The 25939-nt window shown below is 46.7% G+C and overlaps 1 protein-coding gene across 1 annotated transcript in view; it reads left to right on the top strand.

Moving 5' to 3' along the window:
* PAPPA2 (pappalysin 2) overlaps nt 1-25939 on the top strand; it is a 201459-nt gene that overhangs the window by 13218 nt on the left and 162302 nt on the right. Inside the window, exon 2 of the mRNA XM_054587725.1 lies at nt 11627-12698. Within this exon, the coding sequence (XP_054443700.1) occupies nt 11627-12698 (1072 nt within the window). The remainder of the gene's footprint in view (nt 1-11626; nt 12699-25939) is intronic.

Below are 25939 nucleotides of genomic sequence, written 5' to 3'. Positions count from 1 at the left end.
GAACACTGATGCTGCGAAAGTCGGACGATGTTTCACTTTAAGAAAACCTGAAATGCAAATGCCTAACCTCAGCTGACTGATCAGTTGGGAGGTTGTTTCCTTGTGAGAGGACCCTGTTCACGCATTCCCTAAATAAGCCCCCTGCGATGCCTCTGCCTCACGAAAGGGACAGTGGACACTGTTCAAGCCCTCCTCAGGGCAGCATTGATTCTGTGAATGGTTCCTGGTGAAGGAAGTGCCAAGGAAAACTTCTGAGAGGGATCTCAAAATTATTTGCTTGGTGGAGGAAAGGAAAAAACAGGAAATTGGTGTTGGCGGCGTTGCTTAGCTGGAGGTATAAAAACAAGCTCGCAGAGGGACCTCACTAGAGGCGAGGGAGGTTGTGGGGGAGGGGCAGGCATCCTGCTGGGGTGCCGTGGCGACTCTGTCTCCCAGGCCCAGCCCATGCTGGGCACCAAGGTGTCTTATCCAGATTATGATATTCGAAGTGCTCCAGGCTGTCTGAGGTGTGGGGCTTCATGCTGTCTCCCGGCTCCTGCACAACCTACCCTCTGCATTTGGTTGGCGGGGGGATTTCTGTCTTTCCTGTTGTGTTGCTAGAATTCCAGGGACAAGCTTCCCCATTTCCCTTAAGGTGGGAGACCAGGCTGAGAGAGGAGCTGCGGGCAGTCTTCGCCTCTGCCGAGGGGCAGCATCCCAGCCCACGCCTCTCCCACCTGACGCTCCCTCTGCAAGACCAGTTGTTGATGCGCTGGGCATCGGTGGGCTGTTCGTGGAATTCCAGCGTCATGATACTCACAGAGCTTGTTGAGTGCTCTGGAGATTCCATATCGCTTCTTCTCAGAGGTTATTAAAAATGGTTGAGATGACACTCCAAAAAAAAAAATCCATATGTTTAAAATTACTTAGGGCACTCCCTCCCTCTCTTGTCCCTTCCTCCATTCTGTCTGTCCCTCCCTCGCTCCCTCCTAGAGATGGGGCACAAAATACAGCTCGAGGGGAAATTGCTCAGAACTGGTGGGGAGGCAATAGAAGTCTAACTGCCCTTGATTCTTCTAGATCCTTAGTAGAGAGAGGTGAAAAACAGCATGTTCCTACAGGGGGCTTTGTGGTCAGTAACTGCCTGGACTGTGGAGAGTAAGTGGTGTGTGGGGGGTCTTCTTTGATGGGGGAATGGAGTTTTTAGACAGTCATTTGTTGACAATTGGGAGGATGCTCCTGACAGCCCTGCTAACTGCTTCTTGTGGATTTAATTAATTAGTGAGTTACCATTCTAACCATGCACAAGACATTGGCTTTGATACAACGGGAGCGGGGGAAAGTGTAAGACAGGCTTACCTGCTCTCAAGAAGCTTATAATGAATGCACTTGAAGATACAAGGTCTATATATGTCAAAACGATGACAGTACTAGCAATAAATAACAGTACTGGTGCTTGTATGTGCTCAGCACTGTTTTTATTTTTATTTTTTTACATGTGTGAATTAATCTAATCTTCTCCAAACCCTACACATCAGGTACTATTATCTCCATGTCATAGATGAGGAAGGTACGATAAAGAGGATCGCAATGTTGCTGCTCGAGGCGGCAGAGGTATCAAGTTTGATCGACCTAAGGGATCTTACTCCACAGTCTGCTCAGTAAGCTAGAATAGTATTAACCACCTTTTTCATTCGCAGCTGGCTGCTGGCCTGATTCCACTTGGCCGCTTGTGGGTCTGGATCAAGGTCTTGGAGAGTCCGGGAATGGGGCAGGGTTATCCCAGGAGATCCTCCCGAGGCTGCTGAGGGCATTGTCCAGTCTCTAGAAGGCACACTAGAGTGCCAGGTGGGCTATCCAGGCCATTTTTTTCCTGGCCTTTATGGATTACTTTCTCAGCAAAAAACAAAACAAAACAAACAAAACAGTTAACTCCCCGGGCAGCAGGTGATGAACGCCTAAAGCCACGTGGCTTTTTGCTGCCGTGATCAAGGAAGCTTCCTCAGGGACGAGGCTCCTGCTGCCCCCGACTTATTCCGGGCCCGGGGCAGAGCTGAGGACTCACCCTTCTGAGTTCCCCTGCCCCCTCTGCCCCTGCACACCCGCCTTGCTGACCCCCACTCTTGGCAGGGTGGCCCACGGAAAGCCAGGGAAATCTCCGCGCTGGTTCCTGTCATCCCTGCGTGACAGGAGCATGATGACCAGGACAGGTACCCACGAGGAGAGGTTGGGAAATGTGCTGGGAAGACGCTCGTGAAGCCTCCCAGGAGCTCTTCCCCACTGCTGCTCTCAGTTGTTAAAGCTCGGGCTCCCAGGTAGAAGGCTGAGCTGACTCCTGTCTTGAAGGAGAGTTATCTAGAACAGCTGGAAACACCTCCCCGGCCGCCTTGTTCACGCTCCCCAGCTCTGCCTGCCGACACAGACACAGCCCTCCTCCCTGCCCAATTGTGGGCTTTGGTGGATGGCCCGGCTCCTCCTCCTCTTGTCTCCCCCCCCCCCCATGCTCTCTGCAGGGGGCGGGGTGTTTGGGAAGTAGTTCTGCCGAAGGCAGCAGACCCACCGCGTGGGGAGGCCCCAAGCGTAACATCCTGGGAACGGACCTTGCCTTGTAGCAGGTTGATTTATGGTCATGACCTAACCTGGCCCTGTTCTTAGCTCATTTTCTTCCTAAAAACAAACTTCCACCACACAGCATGTTTTTTCGGTTACCCGAGCTGATGACACTGTGCGTGACTCCTCTGTTTTGCCGAAGAGGACCTCACCTTCCTGGAAGTCGTGGCGTTCTTGGAGACGCAGGGACTCTCACGCCCAGCGCTCATCCTCCCGGAGGTCCAGCAAGCTCGGTGGCGGGGGCGGGGGTGGTGGTTTCCTGGAAGTGAGGTCCCGTGGCTGGGTCTATGTCCCCGGCAGCATTTCTGTCCAGACCTTGGGTTTATTTCTGCCACCTTGTCTGGTTGTTAAATGGTCGCCTGTGTGGGACCCTGCCATGGTCCCTCCAGAACGGCGCTTTGCCTGAGGAAGGTGCTCAGTAAGTCTTACCACATGTGCTGTAACCCCAGTGTGTAGGGTCCGGAAGGAAGCCACTCATTAGGTGGCGGCTGGGAAAGAGCCCATCTTATGTCATGGGAAAGCCAAAGCGCCTGTGGCTGCTCCGTGGAGAGGGCACTCGGTCCGCCCGCACCACTCCTCCAGGCCAGATGCAGTTGCTGGGCTGTTGGGGCTCCCCCGAGACTGGTGGGAGGTGCTCCTTCTGGGGCTCAGAAGCCTCAAGGCTCCGTCTGATGTCAGGAGCAGAGTGGGCGCGAGGCAGGAGCTAGAACCTGGCCGGCACTTGACAGTGTGGGACATGCACAGCTGCCTAAGGCAGGCCTTTGTCCAAACTGTGGGGCCGGCCGGGCTGCGAGGCTCCGAGGCTCCGCTCGCACTGCAAAGGCCGCTTCTAGGGCTGTCCGGAGAGGCTGCAAGGACGGGGTGACACTTCGGCTGACTTTCGAACGTCAAACCCATTGACGAGAGGTAGTTCAGACAAAGGGGGCAACTGGCAGGTTTTACAGGCTGAGACTGCGAGGAGCCCTGGCGTTGGGAAAGTGCTGTGCGGGCTCTGGGGCAGGGCTTTGACCGGGGAGGTGCACCTGGGGAGAAGACGTCTCGCTGGGTCTTTCTCGGTGTTGGGCCTCCGTAGCCTCTCTGGCAGGGACAATTTTTTGGTCTTTTCCCTTTATTTCATCATTCTGAAATAAGTTCACATAATGTTCCTGAAACACAGATGCTCCTCTGCTTTGAGGAAGAAAAGAGTATGAGAGGGTTCTTTCTCCTCTTTTGTTATTACTGTAAAATAAGAATGCCAAGGACAGGTTGATTCCTGACAGTTTCTCAGGGGGTTCTTTTTTCGCTTTCTCACTTTATACTGACTTATGTAACTACTGGGGCGAACAAACCTCTCTCGCCAGTGTGGCGCCAGGAGCACCGTTGAAGCCTGATTCCCTGGGTGGTCTTGTGGCCAGGGGGCTCCACCCTGTCAGGACCTACTGACAGAAGCTTCCAGTAGGGAGGAGAAGGGGGCCATCGGTCAGAGTGGTTCAGTGGGGCCTGCTGGGAGGTGGGAGCAGCTCCCGCGTGGGCCCGTGCCTTCCTGTCTGTGGCATCCTCCTCCTCCACCGCACAGCCATCCTCCGCCGGTGCGGGCCAGTGAGGCACCGGGGCAGAAGCGCCCGGGGAGGGATGCCTCCGGCTGGAAGGCAGGTTTCCAGCGTGTGCTCCTCCCCTTAGCTTCCCTCCCACTTTCGGCCATGGCCCTGGCTGTGGGCTCAGAGTCCCCCTTTGCCTTGGGGTCCTCCAGAATTGGTGACTGAGTGTTACATGTCACAGAAAACCCTGCAGGGTCACCCAGAAATTTTACCGAATGTTCAGGAGGCAGCCTGTTGGTTTGGGAGCGGGCCACCCTGGAAATCTCAACCGCTGTGCTCGCCGGCGCCTTCTCTCCGAACTTCCAGGTGGGGCTGTTAGCCTGCATGTTATCCCGAGAGTCGGGCCGTTCGCCTTCCAGGACTGGTCTGCAAATTCATCAATGCCACGCTCATTGGCCCTCGCTGTTCTTGCCCCAAAACAACTGACAACTTACGTTCCTGTGCTTGAAGTATTTTCATGCCGTGGAAAGAACAGGGGCTCTTTGAGCAGAACTCATTCTGGTCCATTTCTGGCTTTTTGTAGACGTAGGACTGTGGATAAATTACTGAACTTCTGTGACCCGCAGTGTTTCGGGCTGTGAGTGAGAATATCAAACTCAGCTGACACATTTGTGGGAGGACTTCACAGGGGCGACACTTGTCCAGTGTCCGGAGCGTAGAAGATATTTAATCAAAAATAGTTTGTCTTTGTATTTCTTCTTTGCATAGGCAGCAGGCCTCCCAAGTGCAAAGAAAGAGCCCACGGAGTGGCAAGGAGCAGGACTCCTCTTCTCCAGGGGCCACACCGAAACAGCGCCCCGGCCGACAGCTGGGGACGCTGTAGCTGTGATGTTTACCATTATTAGGGTTTTTCCTGGCTGCTCAGGGGGACTGCGGTCCAGCCTGCGGGAAGACTTTTCTCCTCGAGGGAAATTAACTATTAATTCCGAATGCTGGCAATCGGTCATAGTAGAGAACTGTCTCCGCATGATCTTTCCTGAAGACTCACGTGGGAATGTAACCCCGGGAAGACACCCAGGCCTCGAAGTATGCATTTTGGAGTTGAGATCGGGAATACAGTGAACGAGATATGCGTCCTCCATTTAGTGCCCTTGCTCTCCAAGCTTAGGTTCGCTATGAGGGAAGGTGTTAGAACAATTTTAAATTCAGTAAACATTGATGCATAATGGAAGCCAGTTCCAAGCAAGAGCTAAAAGAATGATTCTTGAAGTTTGAAGATGACACGGTCCAAATGTTTGGCTTCAGTACCACCACCATTTTTCGAGTTACATCATCCGATCTGATTTCTTCTAACCCACGGGCTATCATAGTTCAGTTTGGTGTTGAGTGATTTCATAAATCATATTGATGATCTGGTCCCTCTGTTCCTCCCAAGAATGTGTCTCACACGTACATCCAAAGTTATAAAATCTCAGTTGCATCAGCTGAGTTTGACTACAGATAGTGTGTTGGCTTAGACTCCATTGGTTTTGTCAGCTTTACTCTGCTAGATGGAGAAGGAGAAATCTCCTAAATATGGGGACCTGGCACTTTTTCTTTTGAGTCAAAGTTCATATTGCTCCGCTTGATGGAGTGAAGGGGGCAGGACTGGGGGACCCTCCTGAATGTGTGTGGAAGAGCATCCAGGCTGCTCTCTGATCCCCAGTTGCAGCTGAAGGATGATGCTAAAGCTTAGATCTGGGATGAAGATTTTATTTTGCAGATACAGTTGGCTGCTGGGCACTTGGGAAGATACTTTAAGGCTCAAGACCCAGATTGGAGGCAACATTTACCTTTCCCCACTTAAAAAAGCCAGACTTTATTTTTAGTTTAGAGCAATTTTAGCTATATGCTAAAATTGAGAGAAAGGTACAGAGATTTCCCATATACTCCCTGTCCCCACATATGCATGGCCTCCCCTGTAATCAAGATCACTCACCAGAATGGTATGGCTTGTTTCAACCAAGGGTGGAACTACACTAACACATCAAAATCACCCAACAAAGGTCATAGTTTACTTGAGGGTCCACTCTTGGTGGTGTGCATTCTGTGGGTTTGGACAAAAGTATAATGACATATTTCTGTCATTATAATATCACACAGATTATTTCCACTGCCCTAAAAATGCTCTGTGCTCTGCCTATTTGTCTTTCTCCCCACCCCCTGGCAACCACTGATCTTTTTATTGTCTTTGTACTTTTGCCTTTTAGAATCCCATCTAGTTGGAGTCACACAGTACATATAGTCTTTTCAGATTGGCTTCTTTCACTTAGTGATACGCATTTATATTTCTTCCACATCTTTTCATGGCTCGATAGCTCATTTATCTTAATACCGAGTAATTCTCCATTGCCTGGAGGGACCTCAGTCAATTTACCCACCACCCTCTACTTAAGGACATCCTGGTGGCTTTCAAGATCTGGCAACTGAATGGACTGCTACAAATGGGTGTGGGCAGGTTTTTGTTTTTTTGTTGTTTTGGTTTTTTTTTTTTTGTGCATGGATAGAGTTTTTACCTCCTTTGGATAAATACTGAGGAGTATGATTGCTGGATCACTTGGTAAGAGGAGGTTTAGTTTTTTAGGAAACTGCCGAACTGTCTTCCAAAGTGACTGGACTAGTTTGCATTCCCACCCGCAGTGAAAGAGAGTTCCTGTAGCTTCACATCCATACCATCCATCATCTGGTGTTATTACTGTCCTAGATTTTGACCATTCTAACAGGTGTGTAGTGGTATCTTGTTTTAACTTGTATTTCCCTGATGACATTTGATGTGGAGCATCTTTTCATATGCCAGTTGGCCACTTGTATATCTTCTTTGGTGAAATACAGTCTTCAGCCTACTTTAAAGCTGGGTTGTTTGTTTTCTGATTGTCAAGTTTTTAAAGTTCTTTGTATGTTTTGGATAACAGTCCTCTATCAGATGTGTCTTGTGCAAGTATCTTCTCCCAGTCTGTAGCTTATCTTCTGGTTCTCTTGATACTGTCTTTAGCAGAACACTTTTTAATTTTAATGAAGTCCAGCTAATAAATTCTTTCTTTTATAGATTGTGCCTTGCTGTTCTGTCTAAGCAAGAATCACCACATCGAAGCTCTTATGTTGTCTTCTAGGAGTTTTGTAGTTTTTCATTTCACATTGAGGTCAATGATCCATTTGGAGCTAATGCTGGTAAGACATAGGAGGTCTGTCCAGGAGATATCCAGCCATGTAATATGAAAAATAGAGACATTTATTGAAGAAGATAGAAGATACAGGAGACATTGTACATAGGACAGTGACTCCTTAGTGCCCTTCAGAGTAGGCACCTTGGGACCTCAGACTGTTCTCCCAATCACCATCAGCTACCCCTCTGTATTTCCCTGAATCTCATTAGTGGTCTGAAATCTCTTCCCTTTAAAAGGTGATTTTAGTTTGGGGAAAAGCCAGAATTTACAGGGCACCAAATCTGGGCTGTAGGTGGGCTGAGTCACCTGGGTGATTTGATGTTTCACCAAAAATCTCCCTGAGACATACATGACCAGGCACATTGTTGTGATGAAGCTGCCAATCACCAGTTGCCCATGGATGTGGCCTTCTGAATCGTATGAATAGTTTCCATGGAGGAATGTTCAATCCTAACACAGAATTTGATGCAGATTCATTGCTCTACTTGCTCAGTCAGTGTGAATGTGATGGCCACACAGTTCATATGCTCACTCAATGGTGTCTGTTGCCCCCACTGACTAGTACAGTGAAGTCATTCATCATTGTTCATACATGTGCATTCCAGTTCACTCTCCTTGGCTGCCAGGTTATATCAGTGTCGCCCAAGTGGCTGGACTTTTTCCAAACAGGCCTCATATAAAACCTGTGTCTAGATTCTTCCTTCCTTCCTTCCTTCCTTCCTTCCTTCCTTCCTTCCTTCCTTCCTTCCTTCCTTCCTTCCTTCCTTCTTTCTTTCCTTTCCTTTCCCTTCCTTTCTTTTCCCTTCCTTTCCTTTCCCTTCCTTTCCTTTGCCTTCCTTTCCCTTTCCTTTCCTTTCCTTTTTTCTTTTCTTTTCTTACTGTTCAGTTGCTCCAGCACCATTTGTTGAAGAGGCTGTCTTTGCTTTACTATATTGCCTTTGCTCCTGGTCAAAGACCTGTGGACTATATTTATAAGGGTCTATTTCTGGGCTCTCTATTCTGTTTCAATGACCTATTTGTCAGTTTTTTCACTAGTACTATACTATCTTGATTATTGTAGCTTTATAGTAAGTTATGAAGTCATATTCACTTCTTTGAAATTATAGGAAATCAGATCCCCAGCAAAGCAGCCGCAAGCACTTCAGCAGTCAGAGGGAGGAGTCGCCTGCAGCTGCTTTCCTTGTGAGTCTTCACGGTGCTGGAACTGGCTCAGACTGGCTTGCCAGGGCCCATGACACACCTCCCCTCCAGACCCCTTGTCAGCGGCGTCATGTTGGTGTCTTACAGTTGACCATGGGGGGAAGATTCATACCATAGAAATTGGCAAATGCTGCAAATCAGGACTAATTTACTTTTCTTCAGAGAACTAGTCCAGCATAAACCAGAAAAACCCTGGTTTTACATCTCATTTGCTTTTCCCTTTGCTGGTCATTATCGAATGCCTTCTCACCATCATAGTTAACATTTCTTAGTCATGTTGTGTCAGTTAGGCACTGTGCTAAGGTCTTCCACAGTGACTTCTCCAGGTAGGTCTGTGATCTCAGCTCATGGTTGACGGATGCTGAAGGGCAGACTAGCAATGGGCAAGTTTCATTTTGCAGGTGCAGTCTGCAAATACATAAATTGAGGCTCAGCAAGGTGAGAGCATTTTCCCGAGGTCATGCAGCCTGTAAGTGGTAGACTAGGGACTGGGGCTTTTGGCCGAGTCCTACTTGTAACCACCATGCACTATGTTTTTCCTACCAAAGACAACTTTCCTGGGCTCCCCATTATGACACTGGGGTCCTCTCTGCACCTGGGCTGATACCAGGCCTCTAAGAGCCTTGGTATCCTCATCTGTATTTCCAGGCTGGCGATGATGGCCTTGCCCAGCCCAGAGGATGGCTTACTGCTTGAAGGACAGTTTGTATAAGGTTGCTCTGGGAAGCTCAAGTGCTGTATACAGGGGAGACATCATTGCATGCTAAAAAGTGAAGGAAAAAATGTTTATAAAAAGAACAGCATGTCCCAGTTTAGAAGTTCAGCTGAAGTGGGTATTTTATATAAACACAGGTTGTAAGATATATTACAGCCAGTGTTTCTCAGTGACCTGGCAGAACTTCTGATCTGGGATTGTCTAAACTTATCTCTTGGAACATTTGGGTTTAGGTCCCCCTAACCTTCCCAGATAGTGACTAGCGATCAAGGTAGCCCTAGTGTCATGGGCAGATTTGGATGGCGGATGTTGTCTAGGAATCAAATCATTAATGGGACAGGTCAGTGTTAGACCGTTGACATTTAGTCACTTCAGGGAGAATTCCTGCCATATCATGTTCACATTTTAATAGAGAGGCTCATAGCTACTTACACTTTCGACAGCCAGCTTATTTTATTGTAGGTAGTTACTAAGCATTATCGTCTGCACTGCACTGAGCTTTCCGTGATGTCAAACAAACATTGAATCACTTTAGAAACCCCCAGCACCAAGTATGGAAGTTGGTAGCGGGCGTTGCTTTGGGAGTATCTGCTGAACCAGTGTGCGGGTCCCCTTGGGCCGTCTGTCTGCAAGCTTTGGAAGTTCCTCAGGTGTCTTAATCGCAGTTGGACCAGGTGAGCAGGGCAAGGCCAACAACCGTGGATGTCTCGTGTTACAGTTCTTCCATGTGCCCTCAGGATATCAGAGGTGTTTGGCGGCAACACAAAAATTTCTGCGTACTTCGTAAATGATACAGGCCAAGTCCCCTTCTCTGTTATACAAGACTGACCCTGGACTCTTCTGCCCCAGGTACCTTTGCTCCACTGTCCCCACTGTGAGGAATGATCTTCTGTAATTCTTTTGCCTGGCCGACTCTTACATGCTCTTCAAGAGTAGGTTTGGGTCTCATCTCCTCGTGAAGTGCTCTCTGGTGTGTGGGTTGAGATCGGTCTGTGTGTTCACCTACCTATGTCTCTCTGGACCTGAGTTCTGACATTATATTGAAGTGACCTTCTGTGTTTCTCACTTCCCCCGAGACTTCTCTAGGGCAAAGAGCAGAAGAGTGTCCATGGCTGGCAGGTCAGCAAATGGAGGAACTGAAATCACTGATTCCAAATGGTATTCCTCCTCCCGGTAGGAGCGTGACATGGAGATGAAATGCAAACACTTTGCAGTTCAGTGGAATGATAGCCCTTTAAGTGACCAAGCAAGAGTCTCCCTTCCCACCGGTGAGGGGTGGATGGAGTGTGGAGTTTCTTGGTAATAGATTCCATTTTGTGGCTAAGTCTGGATTTGTCTGAGCACAGATGGCAGTTCCAGCCTCACTGCAGAAGGGGTTATTCAATCGTGAGGGAGAAGAGAATCAGATAGTTCTCCATTCCCGTCCTCCGGATGAGAGGAATGGGGCTGTGCATCTGAAGAGATCCCTGAGAGGAGACAGTGGGCTCACTACCAAAGGTGGAAACATCAAAGGCCTCCGAGCTGCCCTCAGGATTCCCTTCTTACCTGTGGTTGTGTGACACATAAACTACTCCTTCCTGTTGCCAACTTATTACTGATCTAGTTACCTACAGGTGCGCCCGCCTTGCTTTGTTTATTCCCTTGGACCTAAAAGTCTTGTGCCCGCATTGCGCAAGGGGCTGAGGTGGAGAGCAGTGAGCAGCACCACCTCTCTGGGCAAGTTGCGCCCTGCACCGTGGCGAACACCAGAGGTTACAAAACAGTCATTATTATAACTGACTTGACTAAGCTCTCAGGCGAGAACCATGGGGTGATGCCGTTTTGCCTGCTCTGGGGAACCACTGTTCTCTGTGCATGGGTGTCCTTGGCCTTAGAGACATGGGAGGGACAGTGGGCTGGGACTGGCATCTGGGCTGTTTCATGCCCTCTGAGGGGCCTCTGATTCGCCAACTCCTTGTTTCCTCAGGAGAATCATCATTTCAGCACTCAGTAGAGAAAATTACTTTTCGAGAGGACAGGAGATTATTGTTTTTTTGTTAAAAACTCTGACTCTATGACTGTCCTTGTGGCTTTGAGGACAAGGAAGGGGACAAGGGTCAGAAGGAGGACAAGGGTCAGGAAGAGAAGGCTTGGACTCCATGTCAGCATAAGTAACACTTGTATAAAAATACCAAAATGAGTTAGATGTGATGGAATGTCAAGTCAGATTCCTTTTAGGGACAGAGGTCACCAGAGAAGCTTGATAAGGGGTACTGGATAGGCACCTCAGGTGGGGGACCTGTATCACTTAGTTTTTTTCCCATTAAAAACCTGCCTTCCTGCTATTCACATTGGTTTTCTTCTCCCTTTCTCCACCCCCTCTGTGTCTGGCACTTCCCCCTCGGCTCGCCCTTCTTTCCCAGGTGTGTTTGATAACTGCTCCCACACAGCCAGTGACAAGGGCTGGGCCCTGGGGATCCGCCCAGGGAAGGACGCGGGAAGGCGAGATGCTCGCTTCTTCTTCTCCCTCCGCACCGACCGCGTGAAGAGGGCTACCACGGTGATTGGCCACAGTCGCTACCAACCAGGCACGTGGACGCACGTGGCAGCCACTTATGACGGACGGCGGATGGCCCTGTATGTGGATGGCACGCGGGTGGCTAGCAGCCCAGACCAGTCCGGCCCCCTGAACAGCCTGTTCATGACGTCATGCCGTTCTTTGCTCCTGGGGGGAGACGGCTCCGAGAAAGGGCATTATTTCCGTGGACACCTGGGCACACTGGTCTTGTGGTCAATGGCCCTCTCACAGAGCCACCTCCAGCACAGTCCTCAGCATCCAAGTGGGGTGGACGAGTTGACCACCCTGATGCTGACAGCCAGTTTTGAGCCCCTGGAAGAACAGTGGGTCCCCTTTAGAGATGACAAGTACCCGCGGCTTGAGGTTCTCCGGGGCTTTGAGCCAGAGCCCGAGATTCTGTCACCTCTGCAGCCCCCACCCTGTGGACAGACAGCGTGTGACAATGTAGAACTGATCTCCCAATACAATGTTCACTGGCCCTTACGGGGAGAGAAGGTGATCCGTTACCAGGTGGTGAACATCTGTGACGACGAGGGCCTGAACCCCACCGTGAGCGACGAGCAGATCCGCCGGCAACACGAGGCGCTCCGCGAGGCCTTCGGCCGCTACAACATCACCTGGCAGCTGAGTGTCCACCAGGTCCACAACTCCACCCTGCGCCACCGCGCTGTGCTCGTCAACTGTGAGCCCAGCAAGGTCGGCAACGACCACTGTGACCCCGAGTGTGAGCACCCGCTCACGGGCTACGATGGGGGCGACTGCCGCCTGCAGGGCCGGTGCTACTCCTGGAACCGCAGGGATGGGCTCTGCCACGTGGAGTGCAACAACATGCTGAACGACTTTGACGACGGGGACTGTTGTGACCCCGCGGCGGCCGACGTGCACAGGACCTGCTTCGACCCTGACTCGCCCAGGAGGTAAGGGAACGGGGCATGGGGCGTCCTGTTGGCATTGCTAGCTTCATTTTATCCCTTTGGCTTCCAGGGACCAAAAGAGGGTTTGCACACCCCCCAAATAAAACACGCATCCGCCTGCCAGATGTTATTGTCCTTTTGTGAAGTACTAGGTGTTGTGCCATGTAATTAGGGACACAGAGATGACCAGGAGATCAGCTGATCAGTCTTTATTACATCAGTTAATTTTAATTCTCTGTATTATCCTTGTCACTCCTGATGTTTTTCTTGTGCATTCATTTATTTGCCTTTCCCCAGCTCTACAAAATCAGGGCCCTGGTTAACCCTCATGCTTCCGGGACCTAGAACAGCTGCAGACATGCCTACTTGTTTGTCTCCTGTTTATCGTGATAAATGGGTGGATCTGTTGTGTCTGTCATCCTGAGGCAGAAGCCACTGAGAGGATTTCCATTTGTCAGCCCAAGCAAGGGTTGGGGAGTGTTAGAGGAAGACAAGAGAGGAGAGAAGCAGGGGGTAAACTTGTGAATTTGTATGTGTGGGCAAGGCTTCCCTGTTGCGTAACTGGTACCTTTGTACAAATTATAAAAAGGCTCACACCTGAGCTGCAGAGTTGGTGGGAGGTGGGAGGACTGGATGTCAGCTCCCCCTGGATGCTGAGATGGCTGCCTGTGTGTGTGTTGGCCACAATTTGTACGGTAATTCACGGTGTCCTTATATGTGGGCAGTCAGCTAACACCAGTTAATAGGTTCGCCTGTAGTTCAGGCATGTGGCGTTAAGGATGGAGTGTAAGATTTGGAATCGGGACACAGCTGAATTCAAGGCCTCATGGCTTCATTAGCTGTTGTACAAGTGTGTAAAGGGCGGTGATTGCAGTAGTGTTTGCACTACCTGTGCCCTGGGGTGGTTCTGTGAATCAGGTGAACTGATGTGCAGAAAAGTGCTTGGTAACTCCAAAGCTTTCAATGTACAAAAATAGTCCCAAACTAACATTAGTTATTATTATCGTTATTAGAGCTGACAGATGGGAAGCCTTTGTTTACATAGCAATGTGCAGGGAACTGATCATATTACCAGAAATATTCACATAAGAAAGATTCTGTTTGGGTTTGGTTTTTAGATTTTGATAACCTTAAGCAGAAGCTAAACCTTACTAGTAAGAGTGGTTGCCAGCTCTTAGAATTTCCAAAAAGATGGGGAAATCTGGCTTGTTCTTGTTTGTCTGCTGGTTGCTGACAACAGCCTGCTGCCTTGCCTGAGAGAGCTGGCTTCCATGGTACCCAGCCTCACTCTCCTTGGTATGAGCCTTTGTCCTCTGAATCCCTGCTGTCCGTGACCGTCATACCTGGGTATCTATCACCTGCTTGGCTTGCTGCCACCGTTGGCATAGTAACTCATCCTTTCCTGTCTGTGGACCCGCAAGTGTCTCAAACCTTATCCTGACATGCCAAACTTGCTGTGTGGAATAAAAGGAACTATTTATATTTTTGATAATTCAAAATATTTAAATCAAAGTAATAAATGCTCATGGTTAAAATGCCAAATTGTATCAAAAGGTGTAAAGAAGAATCATAGTCCCCTGCTTAACTCTTCCCCCATCCTTCTCCACTCTCTAGCCTTGCTCCCATATATAATTCTTTTACCTGTCTCTGCTGGTAATTACCTCCATATCTCCAAATATATTTCTTGATTCATCAATTTTAAACATTATGCATTGGCTTGCTCTTATTTATGATAAAGATGAGACTCTTTCATTGTTTCCTCCTTCTCTCCTCCTGTTGAAAATAGCATTCAACAGTTATTTTACTCTTTTTAGTTGAATCCGTTATATTTACAATATCACGACTATGAAATATTCTTTGTTGATGTTGAAGAACAAAGTATTATTCTGTTATTGTCTGTTTTTTCCTGGAATAGTTTCTTCCCACCCTCCCTCTACTCCCTGAGTCTCTGTTCCCTCCTTCCCTCCCTCCCTCCCTCCCTCTTTTTACCCCTTCCCTTCTTCCTTCCTTCATTCTTTTTTGATATCCTCAATTGTTTTTGCATGTTATAGCATAGCAGCTAATCTATAGAAATAGAATGTCTTTTTTTCCTTTACACTTTTCACATCTCCCTCCTAGTTCATTCTATTTTTCTCTCCACTTTCAATCTTTAGATCTGCTACACAGTTGTCATCCTGGAACTTCTCTTTCCTGCTTTTTTTTTTTTGGATTAGAACCACTGTGTCCTGAATTGCATGAGTATCTCTTAATTTACTACGTATTTCTCTGGAAAACATCCTTAAGTAACTTTCTAAGAAAGGATGTTTTAGGTAATTTTTCTTTGAAAATGGATTTTGCAAAATGTTTTTAATCTTGCCTTTACACAATACTGATAGTTTGTCTTTATGTAAAATTTTGGGGTAAAACACCTTTCAAACTTTTAAATTTATTAATTGCCTCTAGCTTTCATTCTGATAATTGTGAGTCTTTTTAGAGGTAGAATGTTTTTTCTTTTAAAAACTGTTTAGAATCTTATCCTTAGCCTTGTTATTTTGGGGATATTATAATATATTTTTTTTTAGCATTGGACTTTTTTTTTAGCATTGGACTTTTATTCTTCTTTCATTGAGCACTCAGTTTCAACACTCATATCCTTCACCTCTGGCAAGTTCTATTAAATCTATACTTAGATTTTAAAAAAGTCAGTTTTCTTCTGTTCTCTTTTCTACCCTGAATCTCCTCAGGTTGGATCTCCTGAATTTATTCTGGGTTTGGATTTTTTTCTCCCCTCTCATATGGTCTATCTTGTTATTTTGTTCTATTTTTTTTTTTTTTTTGGAGAGTTTCTTGAGTTTATCCTCCACCTCTTTTATTGAATTGTTTTTATTTCTGCAATCATATTTTTAAGACCTTTCTATTCTTTGACTTACTGTAGTAATCCATTTTTATTTTAAGGATGCAGCCTTTTTTGATGCTAAAAGTGAGATCCATTCTGATTTTTTAGGTACACTATACCAGGTTGATCTGTAGACAACCCTTCCCCCCCGATTCCTGTTTGTCTTTTTTGCTTGAAGATTTCCTCAAGTATCTAATGCATGTTCAGTGTAAGAAGCACCATTTCACACTTATATTTATGACAAACTAAAAAGGATCATTATCTCTGAATTTCCGTTTCTGGAGGAAGAAATCTGAAGGCAGGACATAGAGGAGAGGAGTTTTCTCTCTCCTAAGTCCTTTATACTTATTTCATTAAGGATTTTTTTTTCCTCCCTCACCCTCTGCCTTGTAGTTCTTGTGTTGAATTTTGTTATTAAAAACAGTAAGCATTTTTCATAACTCTTATTGGCAAGAACCATATTTTGAAAAACTATTCCCATGTTGTGCCAGATACAGTAAACTAAACAGAAGGAAATTAAAAAAATATATGAAGAATAGGTGCTAACAACTAGTGGAGGGGTTTAGTTATTTTATGTAAATTCCCCAGGTTTAAATATCCAGGCTGGGGCACTAAAAGCTGAATATGGAGTGTAGACTGCCTTTCTGAGCCACAGCTTGGACTGTTGGAAAGGGCTTTGCATTCATGGAGACATGGATCTAGAATTCGGTGAGGGCTTGTGATTTGGCGGAGTCATTGGTGCCTCTGAACTAAGTTGCCCATGTACAGCATCCCTGTTATCACAGAACTGAAGCTCACAATTCCATTATACTGAGACTCTGAAGGGAATCCAGCCTCAGCAAATGTTTGCCAGATATTTATTGAGAAAACCAAGTGTGCCAGGCACAGAGTCCTTCCATTCAGGAGCTCACAGTTTGGTTGGGGGTGGTTGGGAAGTGGAGGACGCACCTACAGATAAGTCACTAACATGCAGCTGCCACAATTGGTGTATGAATAATCCGCCTCATTTCTCAAAGCCTACTCAACGTTCCCCCTTTCCCAGCACGGCCAGAAACCAGAAATCTAGCCCGAAGAAGCTCCTCTCCCAAAGGCTCAGAGGAGAGAGCCTGAAGAATCCAGCATCAAACATCTGTATCCCAGATGGGCCTATCAAAGGGAGAGTATTTATCAGACTTGGGCCTGGTCGAGAGGAGGTATGAATTATAGATATGTTACCCAGCCAGTTGAACAGTATTACTGAGATAGAGGAACTTGGCTGTGGGTAGGGAAGGCTACATAGGCCAGATGTCTATTTCTCTGTAGTAGCTGCCCTTAGAGAGGGTCTGCAAGGGCCGAGGAAGGAAGGGGGCTGAGAGTCCACCTCAGGACAGTCACAAATGTCATTGGTCACTCCTGTGACACATCCTAGGAAGCGAAGCCAAGGGACTCTCTCTGCCCTTGGGGAAACTCGCCTCCCCTGATCCTTGGAGACTTCATCTTCTTTTGGTCATGAATTGTTCCTGTTATTTTTCTTTCTAAAATGATGTCTCAGAGACAAAGGCTTCTTTGCTGCTGAACCGACTTTCTCTCCCTTGTTCTTCCTCTCTTTTCCCATCAGAGTGGAGCTGAGTACCCAGCGGAACTGGAACAGCAGGTTTGCCTCTCTGTTTTGGTTTCTGTGTGTCAGGTTTCATAATATTATCATGCAGGGAAAGTCACCAAATAAAAACAAACACTGAGAGGGCTGAGCGCTGTTTTAGCAGCCGTCCATCACTGAGTGTCAGGCCATGCTGTGAGGCAGACGAGGGGGTGCCCTCCACTTGTTTTCAGAGGCCTGTGGTGGGCTAAGGTCGCTGTGTGCGGGTGACTCACTGTCTCATCTTTGCCTCCTTCCCTGAGTGTTGCTCTTGGGGCATTTGAGGGCAGTGGGCGGCTGTACATAGCCATGCTGGGACATGGCCCACTTTCCTCTAAAAGGGTCCTCCAGGCGGGGGCGGGGAGGGGCACGGAGAGAGCAGCGCCCCCGCAGTTGCGCACTGCAGGGCGCGTTGCCCTGGGGCAGGAGGGCCGCTGCCCACGCCTCCTCCGAGGGGAGCAGGTGGAGAGCTCCACGCTGCGCAGGCCTGGACCCGGGGGACTAGCTGGCGGCGCTCACCCGCCCTCACCCGCCCTCCGTGGTGCGGAGCCCTAGGAATGGTTGGGCTGGGCCCCCGCAGTGGCGGGTCTGTTCAACATCAGCCAGGCTTCATTACAGGTTTCTTTTGAAGTCGGGATTCAAAGTTCCCTGCAGCCAAAAAAAACATACGCAGGGAAAATAAGTGGAAGAGGGCAGAGAGTGAAGAAATGGAGGCGAAACTTTAAAACTGAACAGTGTTTCCCAAACACGTGAGCAGCGCAAACTCTGAAGAGACACGCCTCACCTCCTCACACTCGGTTCACCTGGCAGAGAGAATGGGGGTAAGAAATGAGGGAACACCTTGCAGGTGGGCTCAGAACGTTTGCCTGTCAATGAAACTGTCTCCTGCTCGTTGTCCGACAGGCCAGTATCTCCCCAGTCCCAATAGGTACAAGTTACACAGGACAGAAAATCCACACTTTCTCCATTCACCTGGCTCGGGGAACCTTCCTTCCCAGGTGAGTGGGGAGCCTTTTCATGGTCATTTGTTACCAAATAGACAGACCTCTGAGCCAGCCCTGTGTTGTGTGTGGATTAAAAATATTTTCTCTCAGAAGCTTTTTAGGAGAGACCCTAGCCTCCGACTATATTCCAGTTCAGGACGCCTGGGCGTTTTCCTAGGAGTGGGGGTGCTGGCTTGTCTCAGGCGACTTGACTGAGGGACCCCTTCCTAGAGTTTAAGCCTAGGAATCTAAAAAACGGCTGCCCACCCACAAACCTGTTCTTTTTCTCTAGGCACCCAGTTTATATCTTACCTTAGAGACAAAAGTGAAATCTTGTTGCTGGGTTTCCCCCTAACCCAGAGAAGTCGGTGGGGGGCGGGGGGGGGGGCGGAGCCTGTAGTTCATCAGGACATCAGGTTTTTGTTATTTTCGAGCATTTGTTTCAACAGAAGGTCATGCTCTGGAGGAAACAGCGGACTCATTCATGTCCTGAACCCCAGTGTGTCCCTGACTTCTCACCAGGAGCCCTGCCTCCCGCTGTGAACCCGAGTTCCCTGGCCTGGTATCAGGACGATTCCTACTTCTCTGTTAAGTCTCCACTAGGAGGTCACTTCCTCCATCCTGGTATCGTTCCTTTCTGTCCTCCCATAGGAATGAGCTATCTCACACGTGTCACTTCCCACCCCCTATGGTCACTGCTCCGCCCGGGCCCCATTGTCTCTCATCTGTCCTAGTGCAGTGGCCTCCCCACTGGTCTCCCCACTTTGCACCCCTCCCCTCTCTGTTTTTAGCAAAGCAGCCAGAGTCGCCCGGTTAGAGCGTAACTCAGATCGACTTGCTCCTCTGCCCAGGATTCTCCTGCAGCTTCCCAGCTCCTCCAGACTCAAGGCCGCTAGTGCTGTTGTGCCCTGCAGGCCCTGACTGATCTGCCCCGGTTGTTCTGGGGCCTCCCCTCCTCACGTGCTTCTCCTTCGCCCCCTTCCAGCCACAGTGACTGTCTCGCTGCCCCTTGACGCGACAGATACACTCCTACCATGTGAACTTTTTAGTGGCTTTTCACTCTGCTGCAGAGTTCATCCTCCAGATTTCTACATGGCTGGTTTTCCCGCTTCCTTCCAGTTTTTTTTCTAAGTCACCTTTGGTGAAGCTTTCCCTGGTGACCTCATCTAAAATTTCTCACGCTCCTCTGACTCTTTATGGTTGCTTTCCTGTTCCATGTCTCCTTTTAGAATTTACCTTTAATGTGCTAAATATTCTTAAAATTTTGCTTACTCTCCATCTTCTCCACCAAAATGTAAGCTTCATCAGGGAAGGGGTTTTTGTATGTTTAGGTTACTATTTTTCCCCTCACATTTAGAGCAGAAAAAGAGTAGACTAAGAAGTGTTCAGCAAATGACTGTTGAGTAAAGGAATGTTTTTGCCCAAATATGGTGGTTGGCAAACCATTGCCTGTGGACCAAATTTAGCCTACCACCTGCTTTTGTAAATAAAATTTTATTGGAATGCACTTTTATTGGAATCCACGTGTTTACACATTGTCTACGGCTGCTTTCATGTGGCAGAGTTGTGTAGTTACAATGGAGACTGTGTGGCCCACAAAACCTAAAATATTTACTATTTGGCCCTTTACAGCAAGAGTGGGCCAACCCCTGCCCAAGCACATACTTATCATGCTATATTGTGTTTACCCGGTGTTGTCTGTCTCTTGCGTAAGACTTTAGGCTCTTTGTTTGTAGTTCTTGTATTATTGGACATACTCAACTGATTTTTTAAAGATGAATTACCACATATGCATATGGAAAATTAATGACCTATGGGGAATGATAGTGTTGGGTCAGGGTTTGGGTAGGGTAGGGTATGTTACTTTGTATTGAAAAAAGGGATACACAGAATTGAATCCATCCTACCTGTCTCATTACTGCCATACAATTGCCATGTCCAGGGGAAGTAAAATAGCTAAAGATAACCATGATAGTGTGAATATGTTAGCTGGCGTGGGAAAGGCTAGAAGCAGTTTTACTCGTGATCTCATTTTTTTGAGTAGGTGAGCTCCCACATGGCTGTGAAAGTATGAAAGGTGGAGTCAATTTTGAGGATTCGAGAAACAGTCACCTTTATTTACAGTAGGCAGGAGGTAAGATGAGTCCTTACTAGCAGGGCAGACAGTGATTGACAGAGCAAACCTGCCCAGAAAGGGAAGCAGCTCCCGCTAATCAGATATAGCCTCTTTGAAATGATGTTGCAGATTAACTTTTGTGGTTGTAAGGAACAGAAACTCACTCAAGGTAACTAAAGAAAATAAACTTGTTGTACAGTTACCTATGGGCCGGAGGCGGAGCTGGATGGCGGAGGCCCAGGCTCTCTGCCTCTTTCCATGGCACGGGGCTCCCGTATCTCAGTGCACCTGCACCAGGCACGTCTTGTTCAGTTTGCTAGATTACTCGTCGTTCTGGTCCTCCTACAGCTCGAGTGTGAAACTGAACTCAGCTGGCTGGGACTCCTGCTTTACCTTCTCTTCCTGTTCACGTCTCATCGCTAACTCTCTCCATTTCTTGGGCAATCTTGGTTCAAATTCTGGAAACAGTCAATGTGAATGAACTCAATTCATTTTTATATATCAGGCCAGAAGTCTTAGGTTTCTGGCCAGCCTCAAGTTCCAGTGGCTGCGGCCCATGGAGCAGGACCATGGGGAGAACTCGGGGTTCCCAGGGCAGCCTCCTCTCAGGTGCGCCGGCGCGCCGGGTGGAGTGAGCTGCTGTTCATCTTTACTGCTTCATCCCAGTTCACTGGGATGAAACTCCTGGTAGGTGTGGCTTTCAGTATTGCCCCTTCCTTGGCCCTCAGACCTTGCTGTTTCTCCTATATAGCTCTGTCTGTCTGTCTGTCTATCTATATGTGTATCTATCATCTATCTATTTTACCAATGAAACAAAGCACTTCGCATGAGTTATCTTAATTTAACGCCCACAACAGCTCCAAGAAGCAGATATTTGTATTGTCTCCATTTTATAGGTAAGAAAATGAAGATATGGAGAGTTAAATAACTATCATAATGCAGCGGCAGAACAGAGATTAAAGTCTGACATCAGCGACTGTGTTGTTAACCACAATTCTTTCTTGCGTGTCAGGTTTAACTCTTACACACCTAGCAAAATACTTTGCTCATAGTAGGTGTATAATAAATATTTGCTTACTTTAGTTACATGATTGTTTCAGAGTCTGTATAGCTGAGGAGATGAGGGAAAGGCAAGGGAAAATACTAAGAGCTTAGTATTTAGAAAGCACATTATATAAGGTAGATTCCTTAAACCATGAAGAGTTAAGAGCAGGAGAAAGAGTTTTGGGCCACTATGAGAAGAACAACTTGAAAGGAGGGGACACTTCCTAGGGATGAGTAGGAGAGAGAAAATTAGAAAAGTTATATTGGGGAGGCTTTAGGTGTTGGGCGAATGTGTTTGGGCATCAAGCAATTGGGAGTCATGGAATATGTGTATTTAGCGATCCCTGTCCACAGGCAGGTAGACATCAGTTTTAATACATAGCTGGTTTAAGAGCTACCGTCACTCTTGAATTTTAGATATTCCTTCTGGGATCAGTTTGCTTATTCCTGAAAGACTTCTTTTCTTCTTTTTTTGCAATTTTCTTTATTAAAATGTTTTCTAGTCATATGTTTTTAAATTTTCACTTTTACAAAAATGTTTTTATTTTACCAAACTTCTTAAAAGATAACTTTTCTAGGCATGCAATTTGAGATAGGCTATTTGCTTTCTCTTACCAATATATTATACGAGTCTCCTGGTTTTCATTAATACTATTCAAAAGTTAGCTACCTATCTAATTGTCATTCATTTGTGTTTACTTTGCCTTTTCTCTTTCCTGTCTTCTCTCTTTTCGGTCTTCAGTGTTCTGAAGCTATATGGTGATACTTTAATGCAGATGTCCTTTATTATTGTAGTTGAGGTTTATTGTCATTCCTGAATTTGAGCACTCATGCTATCATCATATTTGAGAAGTTATCATGTCTCTTCAAATATATTTTTTCTAATTTTTCTATTATCTCTTTCTGGATTTCCTATTAAATATATATTCTTCCTTCTTACCCTGTACTACATGTCTCCTAACATTTCTTCAGTTTCAATCTTTGCCCCTCTGTGTTTCATTTCGAGTAACTATTTTTGGATTCCTCACTCAGGTGACTCTTGAGGTTTGGCAAACTTGCTCTCAGAACTCTCTAATAAATTTTTAATTTTTATTAGTATGCTTTTCATCTCCATAAGTTCTATTTATTTCTTTTTCATGTCTGCCTAGTCATTTTAAAGTCAATTTCTGTTACTTATTTATATTTTGGATATTCTTTTATTTTTTAAAGATACTAAGGTGCATGAATTTACATGTGATAAGATTGCATAGAACTTAACACACACACACACACACACACACACACACACACCCACGAATTAGTAAGAGTTAAACCGGGGAAATCCAAACAAAATTGGTGGATTATCTCAATGTCAGTATCCTGGCTATGCTATCATATTACAGTTTTTTTTTTTTGTAAGATGTTCTCATTGGGGGAAACTCTGGAAAGGATATTTAGTACAAGTGCATGTGAATCTACAGAATAAAAAGTTTAATTAAAATATATTTAGCATATTTCTCTTATATTTTATGTCAGGTAGTCTGGTTTTGTAATTTGTTATTTCTGCTGACTCTTGCTCATGGTGCCTGGTTTCCTGATGTGTGCCTTATGATTTTTTATTGTGAGCTTGTGTTCCTAGAAACTTTACCTGTCTTTTTTTTCTGGCCCGGATTGAAGATATGCTCTTTTAGTTCTGGTACTTACATGGGGCACTGCTAACCTGAAAACACTTTCAATACATGTAATTGGCATGAGGTTTTCTAGACCACAAGGTGTTACAAATTTGGGGTGCAAACCTGTGAGGCTGACTTGCAGTTACTTCTCAGGGGAAGTTTTCATCTTACATCCTGGGTCAAGATGGGGAAATGTTAGTTTCCTCGCTGTCCCCCTTGAGAAAGAGGTCTTCATTTTTTTTTGGAGGGCTGCTCTGTTTTATTGATGGTATAGTCCCGAGAGTCCTGCCTTTAAATCTCCCCACCTTGGCTAAGCCCTAAATTTTGTTTCTCATCTGCAGTTTGCAAAAGCTTCTAAACTTCAGTTCAAGGACACTAGGAATGGGCAGAGATGTCGGGGAAGCCACTGGCTTTAGAGAGCATTAACTTTTACAGATTCCTATTTTTACTTGGGATGTGGGCTCTGAGGTTGACCTTTAATTTCCTTTCTGCTTTGTTATTCATTTAAAATTTATTTTTGTATTTTATGGAACAGTTGTAGTTGTTTACAGTGGAGGGATGATCAGAGCCTCTGAACTCTTCCTACTAGAAATGGAAGCACTTCTCCAGAATACTAGTTCATCTGGCGTCAGCGGTCAGCGCCCGCGGTGCCACCGAGGAGAGTGAAGGCTGGAAGAGGACTTGCGCGCTCCTGAAGCAGTCCGCACAGCGCAGCGCAGGGTGGCAGGCTGGGATAGACGCGGAGGATCACTGCGGCTTTGGGGGTGGGAAGGGCGAGGGAGGCAAAGAGGGGACGGACTAGGACTCTAGTTCCTACTCCAGCCTGGCTGCAGAAACTACTCTCTAGTCCTTTTATATTTATTGATATTCAACAGATGTTAATCGAGTACCTATTGTAGCCCAAGCACTCTTTTAGGCACTGCAGGTACTATGATGAAGAAAAAACAGTCCCTTTCCTCATGGAGTTTATACCTGAGTGTGAGGAGACGGGCACTTAACCAATAACAAGTATGCACCTGATAGATGCCAACGATGCCAAGTGCTGTGGAAAGCAGTGCCGCAGGGCAGTGGAGACGGGGGTGCTTACTGTGGACGCGAGGTGAGGGGTGGCCAGGAAAGGCCTCCCTGTACGACAGCATGCTAGCCGGTGTCGGCAGGAAGTCTGGGAGTGAGCCCCATGGGGTCTGGGCGGGCATTCCAGGCAGAGGGAAAGGCCAGGAGCCATTCTGGCAAGAGTAGAGCAGGTCAGCAGAGATTAGTGGTGGGGACGGGGCACAGGCCTGTCAGGCCATTGTATGGACCTGAGCTTCTACCTTGTTGCGCTGGGAAGCCGCAGCGGGGCTTCACCGGTAGAGTGACTTGCGCATTCGAGTACTAAGGGAGAAGGTATACAGAGGTCTCTACCACGAAAGGGTGTTGTGAAGTTCAAATGAGATAATACGTGTTGAAAGTGCTTTGCAAATTAAAAATGCATCATAGGGGAAAGTGTTTGGTAAGACGTTGAGCTGGGTTGAGCAGTGAGTTTGAGGAGAGGGTGGGCATCCTCAAGGACACGTTGAGCGGATAGATGATTAATTGATCTCCCTGATGCATAGGGAGTCTGTGCCCTGTCTCACCTCTTTCACATGGGAGTGTAAAAGTGTAAACATGAGTACAATGAACATGTCTCTGCTATGCTTTTAAAAATGTACTATTCGGGAAGGCCTATGTCTGTCGTGTGTGTTTGTACCCAGTAGATACTCAGAATTGCCTGCTGCACAGATGCTACAAAGTCGTGGGTGTGATGGCACTTAGGCCGATGACAGAGTTAGGGATTCAAAATTATTTCATGTAAAAATTTAAGGGATGAATGCTGGGCTCAACACAACACCATAAAAATTTACAGGGATGAACTTAGATTTTAGAATATAAAAAAATGTGTAAGCCAAGCTGGTGGATACATGTGTTTGCAGCAGTCAATGTGAAAAATAGTCACGAACATAATCTTCATATGAAGTGAAAGCATGGTGTGACCATTAAAAGCATGCCAACAACTTCGGGCTCTCTGGGAATGGAGCGCGTTCGGATGGCTGGCAGAGTGTGCTGCGCCTTGTAGACACAGCCCAAATCAGACTCTGTCGGGAGTCTGTGCTCAGCGCTGGGCAGTGTGTTTTATGAGGAACATTGACAACCTGGGGTGCATCCAAAGTTTGGGGAGGAGGGTGGTGATGAGTAAGATGGTGTAACAGCCCTGAGCCCCTTGGAGGAGGGGATTTTAACTTCTCCTTGCTTGATCAAGGTGCCAGGATAAAGAGGATTTTTAAGAAGTCACAGGTACCACTTTTGCATCTCATTCATTCTATTCACTCATTCATTAATACATTCAATTTCTAAAAAATAACTATTGAATATAAGGCCAAGTGCTATCTCTAATCATCTACAGTAAAGGACCCACTTGTCCTTCTGCATTTAGTCTCCATCCATCCTAACCCCCAAGTCAGCTCTGTACACTGTCATTGGAATAATCCTTCTAAGAAGCATGCATGTGTCCAGCTCTTCCCGAGTGGAAGAGCTCATTTGGGGAGGAGTTGGGGTTTGGAGTTGTTCTTCAAACATGGGTAGGAGAGACAGGAAGGAAGAATATATTAGGTGGAGGAATAAGAGTAACAGAGAGTTGCCTCTGTTATATAGCAAAATACGATTTAGGACAATAATTGTAATAATAATTGCCATTTATTCAATGACCTTACCATTAATGGTGAAAATATGGTGGCATTATGGGACAGTCACTGTTCAATATTAAAAGGATGATTATTCAGACTGTAACTTGATGTGGAGTTAAATACATTTTTTAATTATATCTAACTCTCCTGCTTAATAATTTGGTTTATTGCTTTCCCATAGATTTTAATGTACTGGAAAAAAAAAATCATTGCTAATTCTGTCCTTCTGGGACCTTCCTGTGGGAACATTGATCCTT

Source organism: Pteronotus mesoamericanus, unplaced genomic scaffold (genome assembly GCF_021234165.1).
Source record: "Pteronotus mesoamericanus isolate MK-2021 breed Mesoamerican mustached bat unplaced genomic scaffold, CSHL_Meso_final scaffold_1186, whole genome shotgun sequence".
Taxonomy (NCBI): Eukaryota; Metazoa; Chordata; class Mammalia; order Chiroptera; family Mormoopidae; genus Pteronotus; species Pteronotus mesoamericanus.
This window is presented reverse-complemented; position numbering and strand designations above follow the sequence as displayed.